Source organism: Bison bison, unplaced genomic scaffold, assembly GCF_000754665.1.
Source record: "Bison bison bison isolate TAMUID 2011002044 unplaced genomic scaffold, Bison_UMD1.0 scf7180017864035, whole genome shotgun sequence".
Lineage (NCBI taxonomy): Eukaryota > Metazoa > Chordata > Mammalia > Artiodactyla > Bovidae > Bison > Bison bison.
The window spans coordinates 7435-34824 of record NW_011494607.1 but is presented as its reverse complement, the minus strand read 5'-3'; the positions used below and the strand labels follow the sequence as shown (position 1 = coordinate 34824).

The 27390-nt window shown below is 39.2% G+C and overlaps 1 protein-coding gene across 1 annotated transcript in view; it reads left to right on the top strand.

Annotated features, from left to right (window-relative positions):
• The window catches only part of LOC104984735 (A-kinase anchor protein 7 isoform gamma-like), a 49139-nt gene that overhangs the window by 18547 nt on the left and 3202 nt on the right, over positions 1–27390 (top strand). Inside the window, exons 4-5 of the mRNA XM_010834615.1 lie at positions 4938–5074; positions 10808–10968. Coding sequence (XP_010832917.1) covers positions 4938–5074; positions 10808–10968 — 298 coding nt within the window. The remainder of the gene's footprint in view (positions 1–4937; positions 5075–10807; positions 10969–27390) is intronic.

Below are 27390 nucleotides of genomic sequence, written 5' to 3'. Positions count from 1 at the left end.
ATTTCTTAACTGACTAGAATTGCTCAATTATTATTTCTAGGTGGATTTGCCCATGTATTGGTTTTATATACTTTCTTATAAGAGGTAATAATATGTCAATAATGAAAAATGCAAAGGAAGCTAATTGAAATTAAGAATGCATTAATTTTTTTGTAAGATGACAGTTCTATACCAATGGAAAAATATGATACTCTTTAGGAGTTTTAAAAGGCATTTGTTACATTTAATTTTGTATTTCATTTTGTAATGTGAAAATTACTGGTCTTATGAAAAGATGAAATATGATTTATGCATTCTGTTCCTTTCTGGGAAACGCAATTGTGAAAGTACATGATGTCATCATGCATGTTAAACACTTGGTAGATGTAGAAAATTCTCCTACCTTCAGATGATTTTTTACTTTTACTCTACTTACCGCTTTATCATCAAATTTTCAAGTTTTTTTCATCCTGTAGACAAGCAAGAAAAATGACTATATTTGTCTTTGAAGAGATATTAGGTAGCAAACTGATGTGATAATTCTGTTAAACCTTAATGAGGCAGAAAATTTAGGAATGATGTATGTTAACAGCTTAGGAAAAAATCCAAAAATAATGTCAAAAGATGAGGTAAAGGACACTGTCCTTCTGTGTGCTAGACTGTAACCACTCTCCCTCACATACTGACTTGAAGGCATTTTCTGTGGGCTCATGTATGCTTTGAATCAACTAGAAAGCTTAACATACAAAAATGAAATTTCTTATTGCTTTTATTTTTAGGCATGTGGAATATGGCTTCATGGTGAGGTTTAGCAGTTGCATGTCTGTTTTTATTCTCTAAATACAAAGAAAATTACTCAGTGGATGAAATATTTAAGATTTTAATAAGCTTTTATTTTTTTAAGTTTCTTTCAGTATCCTATTTAAATATGGCTCTGTAATGTTAGGCTTAAAAAATGTGCATTGTTCAATACTGCCAGTGGCTGGGGATTATGATAACAGATAAGCTTCAATGGCTTTGTAAAATTTTAAACAGTGGCTATAAAAATTAGTTTCCTTTGGCCTTTAATGACATTGGTACTTTTAAAAATGGCATACAGAGAAGACTCTGAAGTAGTTTCCTTTTTTCTTTTTATCTTTTAAGAATGCAATTAAGAATAAAAAGCATTAAATTTTTTTAAAGATGATATCAAGGAATATATAAATTAATTTGAGGCATCAAAGCATAGTTAGATATACATTACTTGATTAGGTTGTCTTTTAGAATTTTCATAGGTCGAGGTTAATTTTGCATTTTAAGTACTGTGTGACTTCAGAGAGATAGTCTTCAAAAGTTTTATGAATTTTAATTTGCAGTTTTATAAGCTACTGGATAATTCAAAGATGTGAATGGTCTATAACTCTTTTGCACTAAATAATAGGACATTGCACTAAAATGCTGAATATACAAATTTTTGAGCATTGTCCTGAATTTATATATAATTAGTATTTGAGCTTAGAATAAAGACTAAATTTTTATGAAAATGCAGATACTCTACCCACTAAGTGCAATGGCAGACCCCAGGTGTGACAATGAAAATGTCTCTAGGCATTGACAGATGTCCCTTGGGGTAGAGAACCCCTGATTTTCATAATACTGGCAGTGTTGCAGACCTTATATTAGGCAGATGTGGTGAAGTGCTTTCCTTAAGCTTGTCTGCCTTCCTGTAGCTTGTGTGTTGACCTTTAACACATCCCTGTAACTTTGGCTGCTGCTACTAAGTCACTTCAGTCATGTCCGGCTCTGTGTGACCCCATAGATGGCAGCCCACCAGGCTCCCCCATCCCTGGGATTCTCCAGGCAAGAACACTGGAGTGGGTTGCCATTTCCTTCTCCAGTGCATGAAAGTGAAAAGTGAAAGGGAAGTCGCTCAGTCGTGTCCAACTCCTAGCGACCCCATGGACTGCAGCCTACCAGGCTCCTCCATCCACGGGATTTTGCAGGCAAGAGTACTGGAGTGGGTTGCCATTGTAACTTTGGCAGTGCTTTACAATTGAAAAGAAACCAAGACTCAGTGAGACTAGGTGATGTCTGTGGGGTTACACCTGTGGCTGACCTGTTATTAAAATCCAGGATTTCTGATACAAGTCTAGCACCCTTAATTTGCTTCACTTTGTATTAAAAAGTTCTCATCCTAAACCACTTTTTCATGATTATTTAAGCCAGAATTACCATTTTGTGCCAGCTAATATTTGAAGATGCATTTATACTGTTCTGAGTCTGACATTCTAGAGCATGTACGATTTTTACTCAGCACTGGGCTAGGTTCTTCCCACATGAACATGGATCTTCTTCAGCTGCTTCAGTATTCCTGTAAACCAGTCTAGGACTTCACTGCACCTGGAAAAATCTCTCAAAAGTTCACTTGTAAAATCCTCGAAGAGTAGTGTGGGCTTACACCAAAGGCTTTTTTGAGCCCATGTATTCTACTGGGATTTCCCTATAGCTCAGATGGTAAAGAATCTGCCTTCAATCCAGGAGACCCAGGTTCGATCCCTGGGTCAGGAAGAGCCCCTGGAGAAGGAAATGGCAACTCACTCCAGTATTCTTGCCTTGAGAATCCATGGACAGAGGAGCTTCGTGGGCTGTAGTCTATGGGGATGTAAAGAGTAGGACACGACTAAGTGACTAACACACACACATGTGTTCTGTTACACAGGATCCAGTAAGACTTCCTCAAAATCTCCTTTAAATGTCTTTTTTCCCTTGATGTTTCATGACTTGAGTCAATACCCTCATGTTGCCCCTATCCTTGAATCCTCTCAAAAACACATTCCTCGTACCTTTTCTTCTACAATTCTCTGGCCAGTTTTCCTCCTCCTCCTTCTCACTCCTGGATCTTTTCCTCTAGATATTTCCTTCATCTTTTCTCATCTGTTGTAATTTATCTTTTTCTCAAGTTCCTTTGCTATTTTGGGTTTTGAAAGTGGCTGTTGAAAGTGAAAGTCACTCAGTCATGTCTGACTCTTTGCGATCCCATGGACTATACAGTGCGTAGAATTCTCCAGGCCAGAATACTGGAGTGGGTAGCTGTTCCCTTCTCTGGGGGATCTTCCCAACCCAGGGATCAAACCCAGATCTCCCACATTGCAGGCTTATTCTTTACCAGCTGAGCCACCAGCGAAGCCCAAGAGTGGGTAGTATTAAGATGTTGAAAAGTTTTTTTTTTAAATCTTCTGTGTTTCAATTTATTTTAATGGAGACAATACCAATACCTACTTCACAGGATTGGTGGGAGGCTTAGTGAACGAATAGATGTAAAATGCTTACTCTAGTGCCTGAAACCTAGTGACCACACAAGAAGGGGACTATTGTTTCAACGTTGTGTTTATTTGTATTACCAAGAACTGTGGTGAGACATGGAGAGGAAGAAATGTGTCCTTGGGGACATCATTAATTTGATCAATGTAGAGGTAGAGAAAACTCTGACTGTAAGACCTTTGTGTATTATTATTAGGAGCATTTTAACTACCAGGCTATCAATATTCTTTTGTTGGGTGTCTGGAAAGTGACATCGTACCTTGGGAAATCTTAGGTGTTATTGCGTATCGTCCCACCAGGAAAACACTGTTTCTCGTGTTACTGTTCTCCAGGTTGCAAGGAATAGAGACATGCTGAGGTTATTTGGGTGAAGAGGATTTATTGTAAAGATCTGTGGGAAGTCAGATCCCAGGCCAACACCTCATGATTTGTCCAGTCACAGTCTGCAGATAATGGAAAGATTGTTCAGTATGAAACAGCTTGTCTGTATGGGAACGCTCGTGATTCAGCTCTTTCTTATCTCTGCTGTCTTTTGGGGGTTCTGCTGCTTTTGCCAGTCTCCTCTCTTGTCGTTTTCTCTCTAATCCTGCTGCCTCCAGGCTTCTATGTGCACTCTTTCCTCTGGGGATCGCTTGGTTTGCTAGTTTATGTTCAAGCTATTTTCCATTTAGAAGTTGGCTAATATTGTCTCTGGGCTTCCCCGGTGGTGCTAGTGGTAAAGAACCTACCTGCCAGTGCAGGAGACGTAAGAGACACAGGTTTGATCCCTCGGGCAGGAAGATTCCCTGGAGAACGGAATGGCAGCCCTCTCCAATATTCTTACTTGGAGAATCCCATGGACAGAGGAGCCTGGCAGGCTGTAGTCCCTACTGCTGCAAAGAATTGGACACGACTGAAGTGACTTAGCACACACAGCATTGTCTCTAGCTTGAAATAGAGGAGGGAAAAGTCATCATTCTTCTTTGTTCTCAGTAGGTTGAGAGGGGTGAGCTGATGAGGGACCAAGGATTTTGCTTGGATAAAGATACAGTTTTTGTACAGGAATTTTGCTTGGATACAGTTTTGTAAACATACGCGTTTAGCCTTCTGTGCAGCTCTCACCATGGTTATGCCCCGCCTCACATGTCTGGGGAAATGACAGTAGTCATTCCTGTTGAATTATTGCTGTCCTGAAAGATCTTAAAGGCCATGAAGAATGGGTTCTCAGACACATTCATTTGGAGACAAATAAATATTACTGCCAGCAGAAATGGAATGTTGTCTGCTGATTTGACCTTTCTGTGGCAAGAATAAAGCTCTTATTTTTAGGAAAGATCATAATGATAGTGAGTCATACTATATATTCCAAGGATAAGTTTCTGGAAAGATACATAGCCATTGAGTTTTTCCACTCAGTCAGGGACCCAGTCTGTAAGAGAAGGATGTTGGGCTATGCTCTTAAGATGGACAAGCATTGTGTAATTTTTAAAACATTTATACATCCCATTAAACTTTCCGAGTTATCCCTCCAGGATATTTAAGAATAGGTAGACAAGCATGATTTGATTGAAAATCCTGACAGTGTTCTCATTTTAATCGTTACTTATTTTCTTCTCAATTTAAATGTTGCTGTAAGGAAATGTTGCTTACCTAATCTCTGTTTTTCTGTGTGTGATTAGATTACAAAAGGAATTAAGATCCTGCAAAATGCAATAATACGACAAGATGAGCAACTGGCCAGAGCAATGAGCAGTGATGGCTCCTTTCATATTACCCTACTAGTGATGCAGTTATTGAATGAAGATGACGTAAACGTGTGAGTACTACATCTTTCTGGAATATTGTTTTCCAAGTTATTACTTGAATATGAGTAAACATAACAGAACCCAAAGAGGCATTGAAATTCTAAAGAAACATTCTTTGTTATAATTTGTTGCAATCAACAAGCCAAGGTACAGAATTAGCTGTACAATATTTTTCCTAATCTGTTCTTTTTTTTTTTTTTCTGCTGTGACACATGGCTTGCGGGATCCTAGTTCCCCTACCAGGGATTGAACCTTTGTACCCTGGAGTGGAAGTGCAGAGCCCTAACCACTGGACCACCAGGGAATTGCCCCTAATCTATACTTTTGAACTGTGTTATTGTTATCAGATGCATTTGTTATGCAGTTATTTTGTCCATGTTAATTATATAAGCACTATGGCGTCTGACCATTTAGGTTAGGATTCCAGGTAAAGATTCTGGAACCATGTCTTAATAAGCTGTTCAATTTTGGGCAAATCATTTTTTAAGTAAATGGAGAAAATAATAGTACTGACACATGTAAACACTTAGTATAGGGCCTGGCACATAGTAGGCACTTAATATTATTAGCTATTAGAGCTGTCATTTACTAGATCAGTGGACAGTTTCAGTCTCACCCCCACCCCATTACTAGAATACTGTATACTCTGCACCGCCAAACTCAGAATTGTGCCACACAAGTTGAGTATGAGTCTTTGCTGTTTTCCAGCCCACAGTGGAGAAACCTTGCTCATCCTCCACTTCTCTGGGACACTGTTGGAATGAGTGCGCCTTGTTCTGTGTAGCTCTCTGGATTAAGCTCAAGCTTAAGCTCTTTGGATAGCCAAAGTCAGAATTACAGGTTACAGCTTCTGTTTTCTACCCTGACATATAGTCTCCTGAGGGAATGAATAATAAGACTTGGATGGAGAGGGCGCGAAGGAAAGGGGAAATATAAGGGAGAAAAGAATAAAGTAGTAACTCAAAATATACAGTCAAATTATGATTCTAGTGGTGATATCTTTTAAATAGTAGAACTGCATATTTTTAGGGATCAGTCTTCTCATCTGTCCCAATGTGCTCCACCCAAAAGCAGATACAATGACAGAGAGGACCGAAAGATTTTACTTAACTCACGTTCACTGTTCGTTTTGCCAATCAGAAGAAAAAAAAGAAATACTCTGATGCTCTTAAAAGAAGTCAGAGAAAATGCAGCACAAGAAGATGCAAGCCCAGGAGAAAATGGGTGGTACTCTGTATGTTAGAATGGTGGACGAGTCAGGGTTCTGCAGGCAAACAGACCCAGTAGGATGGGTCTTCATTTGTATATATAGATATATTGATGTATCTGTATGTACACTGTAGCTATATGTAGAGCTTTATTTTAAGGAATTAGCTCAGGTGATTGTGGGGCCTGGCAAATTTCAAATCTACAAGGCAGTCTGCCAGACTGGAGACCCGGGTGAGAATTGATTTAGTAGAGTCTCAAGTCCGAAGGCAGTCTGGAGGAAGAATTCCTTCTTCCCTGGGGGACCTCAAGGAAGAATGTGCTTCCACACAGCCAGGAGGTTAGCGTTGAGGGAGATTTCTAACACAGAGACCTCAGGTAGTTCCTTCAATTCCCCTTTGCCTATCAGGGTATATATTAATAGATGAATCCAGAAATTTCCTTGTTTCCTGGTAGGTAGACTTGGAAGTTCACAGAGAATCGGTGGATCAGTAGGGGTGGGATGAGGGACAGTGGCAATGCCAGGTATCCATGTTTCCTGATCAGAGGCCCCTACAGAGGTCTCATACTTCAGCAGGGCCTGCTAATGCAGTGCCCAGGAGGGACACGTGATTTTTCGTGGACACCAGCGAAGGGTACCTGGGGATATGACCAGACCAGTCCCCTGAATCGGGCATCTCCGAGAACCCAAACAGCAAGCAAACCAAAGACCTTCTTCAGTCTTTATACAAAAGTATGCTGGGTTCCCTGGGAAGGAGGAGGGGAGAGGAAAGGGAAAAGCAATCCTGAAAGGAAGTTTGAGTTAAAGAATAATTGTACCCCAAAGAGGCCTTTTTAAACCAAAGAAGACTGAGTTACCATTGATTGATAAGTTTAAGTTTTAGCTCTATTATCAAAAATGGGTCTTGGCCATGGCATGTATATATATTTTAGTCTCTGCTCGTCAGCCTCTATTTCCCAAACAAGTATTATTTTATTTCCTTAACAAGTGTTGTAAGTCTGGCCACACAGAAAGGTCATCTTTCTTATGCATATGAAGCAGCTGAGAGTTCTAGGAATTAAATGAATGCTGGTCAGCGGAGAAACCAGAACTAGTTGGTTTTCTTTATTATTGTTCCATGGAGTGTGATTGAGGGAGGGGGTGGGATGGAGATAGGAGGGAGAAGATGAGCACAAGTTCATGAAAGAGGTGGAAGAGATGAGTCTGCTGCAAGTATGAATGGCCTCCTGTATGTAACTCAGTTGGAGAAGGAAATGGCAACCCACTCCAGTGTTCTTGCCTAGAGAATTCTGTGGACAGTGGAGCCTGGTGGGCTGCCGTCTATGGGATTGCACAGAGTTGGTCATGACTGAAGTGACTTAGCATGCATTGGAGAAGGAAATGGCAACCCACTCCAGTATTCTTGCCTGGAGAATCCTAGGGACAGAGGAGCCTGGTGGGCTGCTGTCTATGGGGTGGCACAGAGTTGGACATGCCTGAAGTGACTTGAGCAGCAGCAGCATGTAACTCAGTGGCCTCTACTGATGAACACATAATTACCTAGAAATACTGTTAAGTGCTATGCAGTTGGGTTGGGGTGAGGGTGTATGTTCTCAATATATTATAATGTCTACATTTCTCATTGGAGGTAGGACTGCCTTCTCTAGGAGACTTTTAGAATTATTTGGGAGGGGGGTTGATTTTGGTTGTCACAGTTACTAAGGAGTGCCATGGGCATTTTATGCACAGGGGTCAGTGGTACTAAACCACCTGCAGTCAGTACATGGAACAGTCCTGAACTAGGAAGCACTGTCTTGCCCTAAATCGTGGTATCGTTTGTTGAAGAGTTACTGTCCAGAGCATAGTGACACTCTGAGTCATTTAGCCCTGTGTTTACAATATGTGTTTGCAAATTTCAATTTTCTGTTAAAAATTAAATAGTTAGCAAGTCTGCTTGGTATTTGAGGAATTGAAGTCACATCCTTGTGCTACTTTATAGTACTGGGAGTTGTAGCTCTGCTAGAAAATGATGACCAGATACTTGCAACTTAGCAATTAATTATTTTTGACTAAGTTGCAATGAAAAATTAAGAAATATTTGAAGTTTACTATACAGACAAGATAGTATTTTGCAGTTCAACCAACATTGTTTATCAACCACCTGTAAGATACTGAACTAAGTGCTTTGGAGGAAATAAAGATGAATCGTGAATGGATCTTGTGCTCATGTATTATACATTATAGTTGACTGGGTCATATGGATCCAAAAAACTGTAATAGAAAAATGTGATAAAAGTGGTGTGTTTCATAAAGTATAAAATATTAATGGAATTTCAAAGGCGAGAAGATTTGCTTCTAGTTTGGGGAACCAGGGAAGAAAGTGTTTGTGACTGAAGTGTCAACTTTTAAGATGACACTTAAGATGATGAGATTCAAGGTGTGGCTTCATTTTGGGTAGCTGTATAGTGAGTGAAGCGATTGCCTACAATGCAGGAGACCTGGGTTCAATCCCTGGGTCTGGAAGATCTCCTGGAGAAGGAAAGGGCGACCCATTCCAGTATTCTTGCCTGGAACATCCCATGGATGGAGGAGCCTAGTAGGCTACAGTCCATGGGGTCGCAGAGTCAGACACGACTGAGTGACTTCACTTTCACTTTCCATAGTGAGTGAAACTGATTGGGTTTTCTGCAAGACATTGATTATGTGAAGGGTTTTCTGAGTCCCTAATCTTTTAATTTCATCTTTCATCCCATACAGTATAATATGCTAGACATCCGTATTGTCAGTTTCTTGTTCTATATCCTTACTTTTCAAAGTCTAGTATCATATTTTAGGTATTTAATATAAAGTACTGATCAATGGGTCAGATAAGGAGTGTGTAGAAACATTTTTTTTTAATGTAATGAATTTCTTCAGGTAGATGGCACGCTTTGTGTCTTCACAGTGCAGAAGAAAGAAATAGAAATATATTAATCCAGATACTGATTTGAAAAGATGGCTGTCCTATCTTTGTTTTGAGTACAACCTTTGGGTCTGAATTCTAGTTTCAGAATTCTGTTTCCTACATACCTATATTCTGTTTAGTTTACTACAAAGAAATCTTTCCATAAACAGTTCTTGAAAAGATACTCTATTTAAAAGAATTTTAAAGTCAGTGATATTTACCAAGAGGCACTGTGACTCATTTTCACTCTGTGACCAGTGACGTCTCATTAGGATAAATTTATTGGTTTGTATTACTACAGAGTGGAAAAACTGGACTGAATTCGGATCATTTATATTTCTTTAAAGAAAAATGGAATGTAGAATTCACTGTTTCTGAAAACTCATGAGCTTTAGGATGGCCTGCTTTGCTATAGAGTTATATTTAAAGTGAGTATCCTGATATTCATCCCCTGATTTATGGAAGATGAGCCAGAGTAGCTGTTCTGTTTCACATGCTTGAATTCAGCCATGGTGAAGATAGTACTGCAGTAGCAGCGTGTCTTTTTGGATGAACTTAAATATAGTCAGGAGAGATTGGATTTCGGATGTGAATTTGGAGGTCCAGTGAGAAATGTTGACATTTCTAAAGCTGTTTTGAAGTATTATATATTATTTGACAAAGAAGTAAGACCAGTATGGAAACTGTGGATGAAAATCAGTTAAAAACTTAAAGCTAATGTAGAAATATGAAACATCTAGAAAAATGTCTGTTTCTTTTCACACATTTGACATCTTATTACTATTGATGAACAAGTTGCTGATCAAGATAATTTAAATTAAGGTGGTTCACCAGAAGGGTATTTTAAACCCCTCTCCATAATGTAAAATGTCTTTCTTTCTTTCTTGAGTGATTGCTGCCCTCTAGTGAGATTTTAGTTTTTTTCTCATTATAAAGTCCCTATACTAAAATCCTCTTAGTATGGAAATAATTGATCTTAATTTTCAAAATATTCCAAACCTGATAATGTCTAATTCACTAATATAGTAAACTTTTATTTTTATAAAGAAAAAATAGTGCATTTGAAACACAGAATAGCCCTTTATTCAGATAGACTAAACATATACAGCAAATTTATGTCACTGTAGTTGTAAACTTGTGCTTTGGTCAAGTCTAAGTATAATTAATTATCTTATTATGGAGACTGTTGCTTCACAAATAGTAAATACTATGTAAATATTAGTACTTTTAACAAGAACGTTAAACTTTCACATAATCTGGTTTAAACTTTTGTAGGTATTAGATTTTTCTGCAATATATTGTCTATTTTTTTTCTTTAGTTGTGCATGCAGTATTTCCTTGGTTTAAAACCTTTTGGTAAACTATAACATCTTCTTTTGTATCTTTAATATAAAATAAATTGCAATTAGGTAAAGATTAATTCACTTATATAAATTTTGTTTAAAATTATATTAGTTTTATTTTGATCATATGGATTTGATTTTGAAGGTATTCTGAGCATTAAAATAATTAGTACAAATACAAAAATTAATTTATCTAAAACTCTTCTCTCATTTGGTTTTGTATATTTTACTACTTATTATATTACTAAAAGTATATATTGTCTCTTGCCAGTGGTATTGATGCTCTTTTGGAATTAAAACCATTTGTAGAAGAAATCCTCCAAGGAAAACCTTTGACTTTGCCCTTTGAAGGGGTTGACACTTTCGGAAATCAGGTTGGATTTGTGAAGCTGGCAGAAGGAGATCACATAAACTCACTTTTGGAGATAGCAGGTAAAACAAACAGTGATATACTTACATGAAATCTCATTGTTGAAGAAGAAATTTTTTTCTCCCAATTCTTATAATAGAGATTTGACATCTTTCAACTTTGTGGGGGGTGGGCAATGTAGCCTCACTTTATGAGTGACCTACTTCAGCATTTGCTTGTGTAGATAAGTAGCCAAATAAAAGGCCAGAACAGTTACAGTATCTTGATCCTTTGACTCGGGGCAATATGTTGATTCTGGAAGATGATGGATCGGACTCAAGTATTTGTTAGGACTGGCACCCCACTCCAGTACTCTTGCCTGGAAAATCCCATGGATGGAGGAGCCTGGTAGGCTGCAGTCCATGGGATCGCTAAGAGTCGGATACGACTGAGCAACTTCACTTTCTCTTTTCACTTTCATGCATTGGAGAAGGAAATGGCAACCCATTCCAGTGTTCTTGCCTGGAGAATCCCAAGGACAGGGGAGCCTGGTGGGCTGCCGTCTCTGGGGTCGCACAGAGTTGGACATGACTGAAGTGACTTAGCAGCAGCAGCATCCTAATCATAAGTCCGAAGGATCCAGTGCTTATCATGACATATAGCTGGCATTAAGTAAATATTGAATGAGTTAATTAGAAACACCAGTTGCCTGTTCAGAAGCTGTGGGGATTGCCAGCCCCATTTGGGAGAGTCAGTAGATGAATCAGTGACATTTCCCTCTGTGCTACCTTTTTTCCTTCCTGTTTAGGTACCACTGTCTAAGCAGAAGGCCCGTTGGTGGTGGTAGATCTGACATCCATTGGAGAACATGCTGCTTTGTGCAGCACAGTTGAAAATGTTAGGGAAGTTTGTTGTTGTTCAGTCTTTCAGTCATGTCCTAATCTGCAGCCCCATGGACTGCAGCACATCAGGCTTCCCTGCCCTTCACCATCTCCCAGAGCTTGCTTAAACTCATGTCCATCGAGTTGGTGATGCCATCTAACCATCTTGTCCTCTGTCATCTCCTTCTCCTGCCTTCTGTCTTTCCCAGCTTCAGGGCCTTTTCCAATGAGTGGGCTCTTTGTATCAGGTGGCCAAAGTATTGGAGCTTCAGCTTCAGCATCAGTCCTTCCAATGAATATTCAGGGTTGATTTCCTTTAGGATTGACTGGTTTGATTTCCTTTCTGTCCAAGGGATTCTCAAGAGTCTTCTCCAACATCATAGTTTGAAAGCATCAATTCTTTGGCAGTCAGCTTTATAGGGAAATAGAAGCAGAAAATTATAAAACCTGGAAGAGTGCTTTTTTGAGATGAACCAGAGATCATAGTTTGGGTATTCATGTACGTACTGTAAAAAATTTTTATTTTTTCCTCTCATGTCGGATCATTTCATGTCATCCCATTTCAGGTTCAGTAATCCTTAATTCATAACACTCTCTGATCATTGCTCCATGCTGGGCTTATATCATCTGGGAATCCACCACCTAAAACACAAGTGAGAACCTTGGTAGTAATCTCACCACATTGTCCTTCTCATCAATCTGTCCTTTGGCCTTCCTTCATTTAAGCTAACCATCATCCTGATGTCAGAATTTATTATTTCTTTGTATTTTCCTAAATTATATGTGTATTTTTAATCAGCTTTAACCTTATATTCAATAAAAAGGATATCATATTGTATGTGATCTTTTGAGACATACTTTTTAGAAAAACTCAATATCATACTGTCTTTATATAGTTGCCCATTCAAAATTGCACCTGTTTTTGGGAGGAGGTAGGCATGACGGTCAGATTTCATTTCATTGTTAACTTTTTCTTTTGTGGAACAAAATATATATAAGTAGCAAACAAGCAAGCAGTTAAACAATATTTATGAGTCAAGTAGGACTTAAAATCATCAGTTGGCCAAGGAGAAGGCAACTCCAACAGTCCTGATGGCAAAGCATTTGGGAACCCATGCCTTCCACTGAACAGACGTAGCTATTCCTCCTGAACTGCTCTGGAGAGAATGCTAGATTCAGGTCTTTCTTTTTGTAATATAAATATCTCTGAGCTCAAGACACATTTCTAATTAGTCATTCATTCATTGTTCTTTTAAATAATTCAATGGGTGCTTGCAACATTGAGAATTCCATCCATTCTTAGCACATAGTCTCATAAAAGCAGTTTCCAGTATTGATGAAAGATCCATTGTGTGCAGAGGAATGTGAAATCTCGCCAACTTTCGTGTGACTATGAGCCCAAGAGTGTTGGCTTGTCATTTTAGAAAAGGCCACTGCCCCTGTAATTCCCTTCTAGATGCCAGAGACTGTTTCTTAAAAATATGTACACTTTTCTAAACATTTAAACAAAACATTATAAGAAATGGAAAATGGAGGGAGAATAACACTCTGTCTCCCTCATATAATCAATTGCTTTTAGCTTTTTTTTTTGTAAACTGCGCTGTTGCTTTCGATTATACTTTTTATGCAGTTTGAAAGTGAAAGTTGCTCAGTTGTGTCTGTTTGTGACCGCATGGACTGTATAGTATAGTCCATGGGGTTCTCCAGGCCAGAAAGCTGGAGTAGGTAGCCTTTCTCTTCTCCAGGGGATCTTCCCAACCCAGGGATGGAACCCAGGTCTCCCGCATTGCCGGCGGATTCTTTACCAGCTGGGGCTTTCCTTGTGGCTTAGCTGGTAAAGAATCCGCCGGCAATGCGGGAGACCTGGGTTCCATCCCTGGGATGGGAAGATCCCCTGGAGAAGGGAAAGGCTACCCACTCCAGTATTCTGGCCTAGTGAATTCCATGGGCTGTATAGTCCTTGGGGTTGCAAAGAGTCGGACACGACTGAGCGACTTTCACTTTCACTTTCTTTACCAGCTGAGCCGCAAGGGAAACGCAAGAATACTGGAGTTTGTAGCCTGTCCCTTCTCCAGTGGATCTTCCTGACCCAGAAATCATACTGGGGTCTCTTGCATTGCAGGCGGATTCTTAACCAACTGAGCTATTGGGGAGCCCCACTTTTATGCAGTTTAAGGAATCTAAATATTTGAAGATGTATATGGAAAATTCCATTGCAGTTTGGTTGCAGCCTCAATTTGTATAATGTCCAGATGTTCAGTATGTGGAATTTTGGTCAGTATTTTACTTCTTTAAATTTATTTTTTAAAGAATGCCTCAGTATTAGTATTGCTTTAGTTCAATAAGATCAGTAAAATAATGTCACGTTTGTTTTGTGTCATATTTTATAAACTTTATTCAAATATATTATAACTTTCAGAAGAATATATTCTATTGACCATGGTAATACATTTCTTAGAAATTGATATAAACTATATATGTATATTAATATATGCTTATACCAGTATATTAAAATCTTACTTGTTCAGCATTAATGGAGGCAGACCTAGTTTGACCTAATATAAAGCAGGAAAATTTTTAAAGAATATATATTTAATTATTAAAGTTTGATAAAGAAGTCCATATTATGAAGTAAAATTAACTTGAAAAATAGTGAAAATTATAGTTCATGAATAGTCTGATTTATGTAATTTTCAAGGAGTTTTTCAGTTTTTAAGTTAAAGGAAACAAAATCTTAAAATTGAAACTATGCAGTTGGTATGAAAAAAGACTGAATTTTAGATACTAATATTTGAACTCATTATTGAAAAATTATAAGATAAAGAGTAATTTAGAATTAATATATAAAATTAAAGAAATTATTATGCATTTTGAACTAGTAAAGTCTGAATCGATGAGCTACTAGTACTACTAGATGGTTTTGGTAGATGCTGATGGGCTGAAGAGACCACGGCTATCTTTGTACATCGTGTATAAGTAGCCTTATGGTGTTAGCCACTTGAGGGAGCTGGTAAGATTTAGGCATCCAAGGCTGTGTGTCTCAGTTTCCTACCTTGACCTTGAATGATCCGTTTTTTCCAGAATAAAATAGTAAGTACCTTCTCTTTTCCTAGCAGTACACAATAGCTCATACAGCTAAGAAGGTATTGAAAATTTTGCATTTATATGTCATTTCTGCACATTTTACTGTGATGAAATTGCACTGAAGGCTTTTTGCATAGAAATGAATATGTGATGATTTTATTCATTTTTTTTCATGAAATGTAATTTTGTTAAAAAGTATGTGAGATTGAGAGATTGCTAAAAGTTTAGCCTGCCTGGATTATAATAGCTCTTGCAAATCTTTTTTTTTAAATGAGAAAAGAGTGCTTGGTTAGCATGATAAAAGATTCCAAGTGCATTTATCTCATAAAAGGAAAAATGAAAGTTTTTTAGGATGTTCATTTGAACATTACTCTTTCTCTTATTATGACTGTCATGTCCCCCAAAAGATGGAGAGTGTACGCCCTGTGCTTCTTCTTGTGGAGAATCTGTTCAGATGCTGGGCTCTTGGACTTCTAACCACTACAAGCAGGTGGACATCCCAGTGGCCCTGCTGACTGTTCCGTTGAATGGCCTGGGCTAAGCTGTCTTCAGACACATCAGAACACCCTAGCTACACCTCATTTAGAACTAAGCAAAGACGAGCTCTTCTTCCTAACCAGAATGTCTGAATCACAGACATGCTTCGTAGAGGACCATCAGAGCCTCTGTGATACGCCCTGCCTCTGTGCAGGCCCCCAGGCACACATCTGCCTATTCTCCCCTTTCATCTCTCTTTTTTCCGTTTCTGTTGTCTCATAGAGGGGAGAAATTGTTTTTCTTTCTGCCCTCCTAGCTTCTTCCCAAGGGACCCTGTAGACTTAGACTGACAACAGATTAGCAAGGGAAAAGCAGCAGTTTATTAATGTGTCCAGTACACATCCTGTGGGAGAAACCACAATGAAGAGGAACTCAGTGGGGTGGCTAGAATGTGGGCTTAAATGGCATCTTAACAGAAGAACAGTAAGTTTGTAGAGAAGTGACAAGACAAAGGAAAAGAGTTCTAAGCTTTCATGGGTGGCAGACTGTGGGGAAGTGAATGTGTGGGGTGGGAGCTCCAGTGGAGAAAGGTTTGTTTGCACAGGTCCACTTTGGCAGTAGGAATTCCCCACGAGAGAGGATTTTTGGCAGTCCTCATTTTTCACAAGTGTCTGCTTTTGTTCGGACAAGGGAAGCTTGGGGAAAGTTTCTTTATGCAGCTATTGATTCTCTTTGTCTCTACTCAAAGTATGCCTTATGCCCAAGTGGCGTATTTCTGGAGGGCATATTCTGATCCCCTATGTCTTTTATTTTACTTGATTTTCAATCAGATACTTAAATGGATTTACCTTGTGTGGGGCTTTATTCTAATCATCTTACAAATGTTAATTCTTTTAATCTTAACAACTCTATGAGACAGGGATGATTATCATTACCCCCATTTTTCAGTAGGGAAACTGAGACACAGAGAGGCTAAATAATTTGTTAGTAAGTGATAGAGCCAGGACTCAAATCCAAGCAGTCTGGCTCCAGATTCCATGTTCTGTTTTTAAATTGTTATTATTATTTATTATAGTGTATGTGTGATATGCGATACACATAAGGAACAATATTTGGTACAGAATAAGTGCTCAATTAAGAAATGTTCACTGTTATCATTGTTACGAAATAGTCTCCAAAAGTATTCCTTTTACTGGTTGTATAATATTCTGTTGCATCATAATTTATTTTACTTTTCTCTTGTTAGGCTTTTTAAAAAACTTGAGGTACAATCGATATATAACATTATATTTGTTTCTGGTGTTCATTGTAATGATTTGGTGTTTGTATATATTGCAGAATGATCACCATAAGAAGGATAGTTAACATCCATCAGCACATAAAGTTCCACATTTTTTTTTTCTTGTGATGAGAATGTGTAAGATTTACTCTTTTAGCAGCCTTCAGTTATGTAAGACACTATTGTTAACTGTAGGCACTAAGCTGTATATTACATCTCTAGCACTTATTTTTTTAAGAGGTGAAGTTTGCATCTTTTGACCTCCTTCAGCCGTCTTGCCACTTTCACCAGATCCTCTGTTCTTAATCACTTTGCTCGTCTGTTACACTGTAAATTAACAATGGGACTCCTAACCAGCTTGTGGAAGCACCTTCCTGCCTAAGCTGAAGCCCAGCTCCAGTCTGAGATCATAGGTTCCTTGTTTCACCAAATGCCTTGCAACATGGCACCCAGAGATGTCACCCACTTTCTCTTAGTTCTCTCTTGCTTTTTCTGTTTTGCCCTCACACAGAGGCCTTTTCTTATTGGTGTTTCATGGTGTTAGGTTTTGTTACCCTCTCCCTCTCCTTTCTGCAGTTGTCTGAATATTTCCTCTTGTTCACTGAAGGCTTTGTTCCCTCTCTTGCTGTAACTCTGTGAGCGCAGCCATCCAACCATCCTGGCTCAAAGTGAGCTGTGGAGTCAGTCAGAGCTGACTGCCGCCCCCCGCCAACTTTTCCCCATCGCAGCCTTAGCAGTGATCAGCTGAGTGACTTTAACCAATATATCTAATTCCTTACTTCATTTCCTTATTTGTAGAATGAACATAATTGTAACTATTCTCAAAACAAGATAACATATGTGAAGTGCTTTGGTATAGTGTTTGGCACATGTACAATGTTAAATAAGTCGGGAGCTATTATCATTAGTAAAAAATGATAATAATTATCCCCACTACTGCCATTACAACTACTACTTTTCTTGAGATCCCTTGCCTTCTTTGACAGTGGCCTCCAGTATTTCACTCCAGCAGTTTATAAGCATAGTGAAATCTTTGACTCTTCATCTGCCAGAACTACTCTGAGACCTTAAATCAGGTAGGGCTGTTCATTACAACTTCCTGGACTCCTTGCTTCAGCCCACGGTGTCCTGGTGTTCTGGTCTCCGGCTGAAGTCTCCTGTCTTAACCATGGTTCTCTTTTGCTCACTGTGCTCCAGTTACACTGCTTCATTTCAGTGGGAAAGGAATTGAGTAAATGCAAAACATAAAAAAACAGATGAGATGGTATTAGGATTACAAAAGTATTATTCATTTCATTGTTCTTTTATATAGCAAAGTCTCCTTGTGTTTAAAATACTCGTTAAAAACTTGTTCCTCTGACAATTTGCTTCTTTAGCTGAGGTGAATTATATTATTCAGGGAGCATTTTTAGCTGATTTTTGAAGGATATCTGATGTATTTGCTATGTGTTTTTCTATTTAGTGATTGAAGGAATGTCTGTGTTACTAGGAGGAATCGAACAATTTCTTAAAATATTCATAAACTTCTCTTCTGGAATATGAGTTAACATAAATTAAAAAGGACATGTGGTTTTCAACACTAGCAAAAGCTTTTCTGATCTCAAGAATAATATTTCTGAAACTATTACCCAGTACTCTGGCTAAGCAATAATTATACTATTAGGAATATAAAATCAGTACTAAGAAGTATCAAAAATGCCAAATGAAGGTGGCATTTTTTCCCCCTTATTTCCATCCTTGTAGAGAATATACTGTTGAAAAAAACACATTAATAGAAATGAAATGTGCTTTGTGACAAGTATTATTTAAGCCAGTATTGTGAATAAATACCCATCAAGGTCCAGTGAATAATGAGAACTGTTGAGTCAAAATCTGATGTTACTGAAGCCAATAATTTAGAAAATTTTATTTCTTTAGAATCAATTGAACATAATGATATATGAATAAAATAATACGTAACAATGAATATAGAGAGTTAATGAACCATACAAATGCCTACTGTTTTGATTTCTGTTAACAAATCCCTGTATTTCTTGTATTTTTGCCTTGTAGCTCTTGTATTTTTTGATAATTCTTAGCATTAAGTCTTGCTCCTTATTGGGCTAAAATCTGTCCCCTGAGACTGTAAGGTCCATGAAAGCAGGGACATGCTTGCTGTCTTCAGGACATTATGTATCTGACAAATGTGGGAGCTGCTCAGTAACTAACTGAACAAATAAATTTTACCTTTTATACCTTCATGCCATTTCTGTTTTGAAGGCTAGTTTGAACATGTTGCTAATCTGCCATCTGAAGTTCTTCTATGTGGTAATTCTTCAAATACTTGAAGACATAGAAAATATGCCCTCATCTCTTTAGTCTCTTTAGTCAAATTTTGGGAGTTTATTAAGTTTGTCCATCATGGAATATATTAAACCCTAAGACATTGCCAATGTTTGACTATTTTTGAGCAATAAAAATGAGTTTTATAATATTCAGTTTAATGTTTTGATTTTAAGTATTTATTATTGTTTTATTAAAAAATTTTTTAGTTCTATTTAAAACAGTTGAGAATATGTCAGGAGAGAGAGGATCAAAGCTGTTATGTGATAGGGTAGTTGAGAAAAGATACACCTGTTTGTAATTTATATGACGGCTTCCCTGGTGGCTCAGTGGTAAAGAATCTGCCTGCAGTGTAGGAGAACTGGGTTCGATCCCTGGGTTGAGAAGATCCCCTGGAGGAGGAAATGGCAACCCCTCCAGTATTCTTGCCTGGAGAATCCCGTGGACAGAGGAACCTGGCAGGCTACAGTCTATGCGGTCGCAAAACTGTTGGACATAGTGACTAAACAACAAAAGCAATTTATAGGAACTAAAAGATGGTAAGTTAATTATAACAGTACAGGCACACTTCGTTTTATTGCTCTTCATTTTATTGTGTTTCACGTGCTCTGGCCTTGTTTTTGTTTGCTTTACAAATTGAAGGTCGGCGGTGACCGTGTATAGAGCAAGTCTGTCAGTGACACTTTTCCAGCGTTTGCTCACGTAGTGTCTGTATGTCACATTTGATAATTCTCTCAATATTTCAAACTTTTCATTATTATATTTGTTACAGTAACCTGTGGTCAGCGACCTTCAGGGTGCGATGAACCACGCCCATGTAAGGCAGCCAGCTGAATAAATGTGTGTGTTCTAACTACTCACTGAATGGCCGTTTCCCCATCTCTCACTCACTCTTTGGGCCTCCCTGTTCCTCGAACAGAATAATATTGAAATTAAGCCAGTTAATAAGCCTACAGTGGCCTCTAAGTGTTCAAGTGAAAGGAAGAGTTAATCAATATGGCAGATTTCATTCTTATTTTAAGTAATTGTTACAGCCGCCCCAACCTTCAGCAGCCACCACCCTGATCATTCAACAGCTATCAACTTCATAGCAAGACCCTTCACCAGCAAAGAAATTACTACTCACTGAGGGCTCAGATGGTGGTTAGCCGTTTTTAGCAATGAAGTGAAATCGCTCAGTCGTGTCCGACTCTTTGTGACCCCATGAATCAGCACGCCAGGCCTCCCTGTCCATCACCAACTCCTGGAGTTCACTCAAACTCATGTCCATTGAGTCGGTGATGCCATCCAGCCATCTCATCCTCTGTCGTCCCCTTCTCCTCCTGCCCCCAATCCCTCCGAGCATCAGGTATATGTCCCTTCAAATTTGTGTGACTCTATCATGATATTTGCTTTATTGTGGTGGTTTGGAACTGAACTGTCGGAATCTCCAAGGCACACCCGTGATTGTTATAAATACAGTCTTCTTTAAAACATGTGTATGCTGGACCTCTGTCTTTTATTTAGGCTGCCCAGCATCTAAACTCTTCCTGCACCATCATGTCACATACCTTCTTTCACAGGTTTTGCTTTGTCGGTTCTACATCATCTTGCTTTGGCCCAGACTTTGAGTCAGAAGCTAGCAACTTGAGCAAAAAAAAGTACTGTGCAGAATCCATTCTGGGGATAGGTGGAGTCGTCACTGTTGAAGACAGGTGGCAGGGTTATTGCTGTTCGTGTCTGTGTGTGTGTGTGTGCACGTGTGCATGCGGGCTTCAGTAATGCCAGCTTGGAGAGGTTGTGGTGTCTCTGGACTATAACAGGGGACGTCTTGGCTTCCTGGCCTTCCAGCCTGGAACTTTAGTCCTCCCAGTGTTATTATATAAATTCCTTTCCCGCTTAACTCAGCCAAAACTGTTATCTGTTGGTTTCAGCTAAGAATTAATGTTTTCTTGATATTTTAATGGTCTATTGCTTAACCTTTTTTATTACCGTAGAAGAGATGGGAAAAATCATTTGGTGGCAGTGAGTCGCAGTGAAGGGTTTTTAGGACATGCCCCAAATTTACAAAGTGTGATCAAAACGTCATATGTAGCACATACTAGCATTTGGTAGATATTAGACAAAATAACAAAGTAAGATTTTGAAAATGCAGTGAAATAGTATTTTGAACTGTTGAATTTTTATCTGTGTGTTTCTTCTTCCCTAGCTTTTATGCCTAACCTCCCTCTAAGCAGTGGCACTTAATGTGTTCAGAAGAGAGAATACAGCAGAAACAATAGAGAAAGGACTTTGAGGTTTCAGCAACTAAGCGTGATGGTGTTTTTTCCTGCCCCAGTGCTAGGAAAGATTTTCTCGTTTGGATGAAGAAGAGAGTTAGAGGCCAAGCTAGAGTGTGAATTCTTGTCCCTCCATCATCCTATGAATGAAGCAACAAAGTCACATACGGCTGAGAGCAGGAGTGACCTGTGCTTTGTTTCTGAGATGTGTCCACAGACGCAGCAAAGCCAGAATTCCCTGTGCCCTCAGGGTGGAGGTGAAGCTAGGATGACGCTGTGTGATGGATGGCTGTACAGTATTCTTATCCATTCCGCCTTGGCCTCGGGGAATTCTGCTTTTTCTTTGTGTTCAAGAGTAGCGGAAGGGTGGAAAGGGCCCTCAGACAGCTCCATTGAGTTTATGAGTTTATGAGCAATAGAGTGAAATCTCGTGTACCCAAGAATAGTTACAGAAAATAACTGTATATGGGGACAAGGAAGGCTCCAGCTTAAAAAACCAAGCCTGGGGACTTGCCTGGTTGTCCAGTGGTTAAGATGCCATGCTCTCAGTGCAGAAGGCCGGGGTTCCATCCCTGGTTAGGGAACTAGATCTCCCATGCCACAACCAAGAATTGCATGCTGTGACCAAAGATTCCATGTGCTCCAGTGAAGACTGAATATCCCACAGGCTGCAACTAAGACCTGGCACAGCTAATAAATAAAATATTAAAAAAAGAAACCCAAGCCTGCTACGCGTCCCCCTCCTCTAAACACTCTGACAACCCGTTTAGCTGTCTTCTCTTCAACTAATACAGCCCCAGGGAAAGAGAGGAGCACTTTGAGTCTCCCAAGCCTCAATTTCTCCTACCAGGAAGACATGTATTTTCCAGCTGAAATAAAGCTGAGTAAAGAAATCACTATCATATATAAATTTCCTTTGCTTAAAACACTCAAAATTTTCTACCATACTGAGAATACAATCTGAAGGTCTTATTTACCATGCTTCATAAGGCCCCTGACCGCTTCTCTAAACGCGTTTCTTACTTCTTCCCCAAGCCTCCCACCCTGCTCCAGTTACCTACCCTTTTTACTGCTCTTTAACCTACTCACCACTCTGAAAGTTGTTCCTTCTGCTGTGAGCTCCTTCGTCCCAGAAACACACGATTCTCTTCTCCAAGTGGCTTCTTGAATGTCTCACCTTCAGAACAGCATTTCTAGACCACCTTGTCTGAAATAGCAACCCCTTTTCTTCCACATCACTTTGTATACCCCTACCGCTTTATTTTTCTTTGTATCACTTATTGATTCCTGATGCTGCGTGTTTGTTTGTGGTGCTTTCTCTCTGCTCCATGAGGGTAGAGGGTTTATTTTACCCATTGTATTCCCAGCACCCAGAACAGTACCTGGTGTATCTTTTATTTTTAAGGACACCTTTCCTTGAATCATTAGGTCATCTTTCATTAAGTTCATGATTTTAACTGTTAGAAAAATTAGGACATATTTAACATTGATAAGATTTAGCTGAACTGAAAAAGGACTATTTCCCACTGAATATTTAGATTGAATGTGGTCTTTGTTGAGATTCAAAGATATATTCTGCGTCCTATGTTTTACCAGTTTCTATTAAAAAAATTACTTTTGGCTGTGCTGGGTCTTCCTTGGTGTGTGCGGGCTTTCTCTAGTTGTGGTGAGTGGGAGCGACCCTAGTTGCTGTGGACAGGCTTCTCATTGTGATGGCCTCTTGTTGCAAAGCACAGGCTCTAGGCATGCGAGCTCAGAAATTGTGGTGCACAGGCTTAGTTGCTTAGTTGCTCCTTGGCATGTGGGATTTTCCCAGACCAGTGATCGAACCCATATCCCCTGCATTGGCAGGCAGATTCTTAACCACTGGGCCAGCAGGGAAGTCCTATGTTTCCTTTTTTTTAAATGGACATTATTGGTGGGATTATTTCTACTGAAGGGACCCTGTGCAGGTTTTTTGATCATTGATTTTCAAACTTTTTTTTTTTTTTTTAGTATATGTTGGAATTCTTTAAAAAAAAAAAAAGAAATGGTACTTGGGAGCTCAACGTATAGAAGAAGGGAACTTCTCTGACTGAAACCGATGTGCATGGGTATGGTGGGAGATGGCAGAATCCTCTGCCTTCCTCTTCCCCTTGAAGTTGTAGAGGCAGCTTCTGTGCCCTTCCCTGCCCCCTCGGTTCAAGCCGAGGTTTCAGCCAGCTTGAAGCATGACCAGGGTAGAAGTTAGGGCACCTGGATTTCACTTCCTTCTCTACTGCTCACAAGGAGTGGGACCTTGAGCATCAGGTTCTTATGTTTCAGTTTTCTTATCTTTAAAATTGACTTATGCATTAGCCCTGATTTTAAGATAAAAAGACCAAATGAGAAGTTGTTTACTGAAAGTCTTTGAAAGGGATGGATTTTTCACATGTCGGGCAAAGTAATCTCCCCTCTCACCTGTGCACTCTACCATGATGCTTGTGCACGTGTAGCAATCTTATATTGCTCATGTATTGTCAGTTTGTTACCATGCTTATTTTTAAACTTTTTATTCAAAAGTAATGCATGCTCATTATAATCATTCATACAGTTAAAAAGGTATAAAGAAAACATTACTCTTCTCTCCTACCTCTATTCAATCTCAACTTCATCCTAAAGTATTCTATACTATTCTGTGCTAATAAAAATATAAATATATAGAATTTATTTTCTTTGTCTTCTTAAATATTTTATTTAAAAATTGTTTTATTGAGGGATAGTTGATTTACAGTGTTGTATTAATTTCTGCTATATAGCAAAGTGATTGTTATGCACATATATTCTTTTCCATTGTGGTTTATCACAGGATATTGAATATAGTTCCCTGTGCTATACAGTAGATCCTTGTTGTTTCTTCATCTGTCTTTTAAATCATGGAATCATGTTTCAGATCTAGTAAACATGCAATTTGCCTTTTTTTTTTTTTTGCCTAATAGGTGCCACAGATGTCTTTTCAGGTTAATATATGTAACTTGAATTCATTCTTTTGATTATAGCAGGTTTTAGTATGCATGCATGCATGCTTAGTCACTCAGCTGTGTCTGACTCTTTGTGATCCATGGGACTGTAGCCCACTTAGGCTCCTCTGTCCATGGGATTCTCCAGGCAAGAATACTGGAGTGTGGGTTGTCATGGCCTCCTCCAGGGGATCTTCCCGACCCAGGGATCAAACTGGCATCTCCTGCGTCTCCTGCATCGGCAGGGAATTCTTTACCACTGAACCACCTGGGAGACCCAATAGCAACCATTTCTTTATTGTTGAAGGTTGTTTTCAGCGTGTGATAATTCAAGCAATGTTAAATATCTTTTATATAAAATCGTATGTATTGGTACTTTTGCTTATTTTTGTGTGTTTTCCTAATACTGGAATTGCTTGTGCAGCTTAAATTTTAGTAGTTACTGCCCAGATTATCTTTCTTTGTGGTTGTGGTAGCTCTCACTCTCCAACAGCCATTAGTTCTTCAAGTAACTTCCCTACTTCTCTCACCTTTTTTTCAGGGAACTCCATTTACACACGTATTAGGCAACCTAAGTTGCCTCACGTCTCACTGGTGAACTATTCTTTTGTTGTTGTTGTTGTTATTATTTCTTTTTTTTCCTCTGTTTTATTTTGGGTGGTTTTTATTGTTATGTCTCCCAAGTTCACTGTTTTTTTTTTTTGTTGTTGTTGTTGTTCTGTAGTGTCTCATCTATTTTTCTCAGACCTTGCATTTTTTAATCTCTAAAAGTTTAATGTGGTTTTTTTTGATCACTAGCACGTTTCAACTTTTTTTTTTCTTTTTTTAAAAATTTTATTTTATTTTTAAACTTTACATAATTGTATTAGTTTTGCCAAACATCAAAATGAATCCGCCACAGGTATACACGTGTTCCCCATCCTGAACCCTCCTCCCTCCTCTCTCCCCACACCATCCCCCCGGGCCGTCCCAGTGCTCCAGCCCCAAGCATCCAGCATCGTCCATCGATCCTGGACTGGCATCTTGTTTCATACAGGATATTCCACATGTTTCAACGCCACTCTCCCAAATCCTCCTACCCTCTCCCTCTCCCACAGAGTCCATAAGACTGTTCTATACATCAGTGTCTCTTTTGCTGTCTCGTACACAGGGTTATTGTTACCATCTTTCTAAATTCCATATATATGCGTTAGTATACTGTATAACTTTTTAAACATAAAGAATACAATTAGAATAACTGCTTTGAAGCCCTTACCTGCTCATTCTGACATCTATGTTAGTTCTAAGTGGCTTTTGATTAATTGATTTATTTCTTTTTTGTGGGTCATATTTTCCTGTTTGTTACATGCCTGTTTGTCCGATATCAGGCACTTGTCGGGTGCTGGATGGTTTTGTCTTTCTATAATTATACTTGGGCTCTGTGCTGGGGAACAACTAAATTACTTTGATACAGGTTTTTCCTCTTGGGTTTTGCTTCTAATATTTGTTAGGAGGGACTAGAATAGTACCAGGCCAGAGCTCATTTTCAGAGAAGGTGATGGCATCCCACTCCAGTACTCTTGCCTGGAAAATCCCATGGACAGCATAGCCTGGTGGGCTGCAGTCCATGGGGTCGCGAAGAGTTGGACACAACTGAGCGACTTCAATGTCACTTTTCACTTTCATGCATTGGAGAAGGAAATGGCAACCCACTCCAGTGTTCTTGCCTGGAGAATCCCAGGGACGGGGGAGCCTGGTGGGCCGCCGTCTATGGGGTTGCACAGAGTCGGACATGACTGAAGTGACTTAGCAGTAGAGCTCATTTTTCCTTTCCCCTGAGGCAAAATCCTTATTCTTCCCAGTGTCCCATGCATCTTGAGGCTTTCCAGTCTGGCTGATGGGAACGGATACAATTCCTGACCTTGGGTGAGAGCTGGGAGTGTTCTCTCTAATCCTTTCAAATGTGTTTTTCAGCTTCAGGTAGTTTGCTCAGGGACCCATGCTGGTCACTTCTCCGCTGAATCCACTCGGGGGAGCCCTTGCAGATCTCTGGAGTTTTTTCTCTGCAGCCCTCATTTCTCTGGCACTCTGTCCCATGAGCTCCAGATGTGTTGGTCTTTCTATTCTTGGCTTTTTTTTTTCTGAACCTAGCGTGATGACTGGGCTCCATCTGGGTTTATCTTCCTTGAATAGGGGCCTTGACACCCAGGGATGTAAGCTGGTTAATCAAAGGGCTCACCTTGTTTTTTTCTCATCTCTAAGGGATCACTCATCTTCACTGCCAGGTGTACAGCATTTTACAAACCATTGTTTTGTGTATTTTGTCCTTGTTTTTCCCGGTCATTTCAGATGGGAGGGTAAATCAGATTCCTGTTATTCTATGTTGGTTGGAAGCAGAAGTTTTGGATATGAGGAGTTACAGATAAACTAGTTCATTATATATATATGGGTGTCACTGGGATATTGCATGAAATCAGCATCATAAAGTCAGTTATTTTATTTATTAAATATTTCCTTTTCCAATTGTTGCTTTTGTGTGCTTACCCAAAGTTTTTTTTTTTTTTTTTTTTTTGTGAATTCTATTTTTAAATCTTTAGTTGGAGGGTAATTGCTTTACAAACTTGTGTTGATTTCTGCCGTATGCCAAACTTTGACATTATTGCAGATATAACCGTCATAATGTATTTGGCATCATACACGTTGTAGTTTTTCCTCTCTTAAAAATAATATCTCAAGCCAGTATATTACCTTCGTTGTAGAATAATTTATTTTTTGAGTTGCCATTTTTATAAGTAAAGACAGCCACAGTAGCATTTTTTGTTTACATTTTAATTTTATTGGAGTATAGTTGATTTACATTGTTGTAAATCAGTTAGTTTCAGGTGTACAGCAGAGTGATTCAGTTCAGTTCAGTTCAGTCACTCAGTCGTGTCCGATTCTTTGCGACCCCATGAATCACAGCACACCAGGCCTCCCTGTCCATCACAAACTCCCGGATTCATTCAGACTCATGTCCATCGAGTCAGTGATGCCATCTAGCCATCTCATCCTCTGTCATCCCCTTCTCCGCCTGCCCCCAATCCCTCCCAGCATCAGAGTCTTTTCCATTGAGTCAGCTCTTCTCATGAGGTGGCCAAAGTACTGGAGTTTCAGCTTCAGCATCATTCCCTCCAAGGAAATCCCAGGGCTGATCTCCTTCAGAATGGACTGGTTGGATCTCCTTGCAGTCCAAGGGACTCTCAAGCTG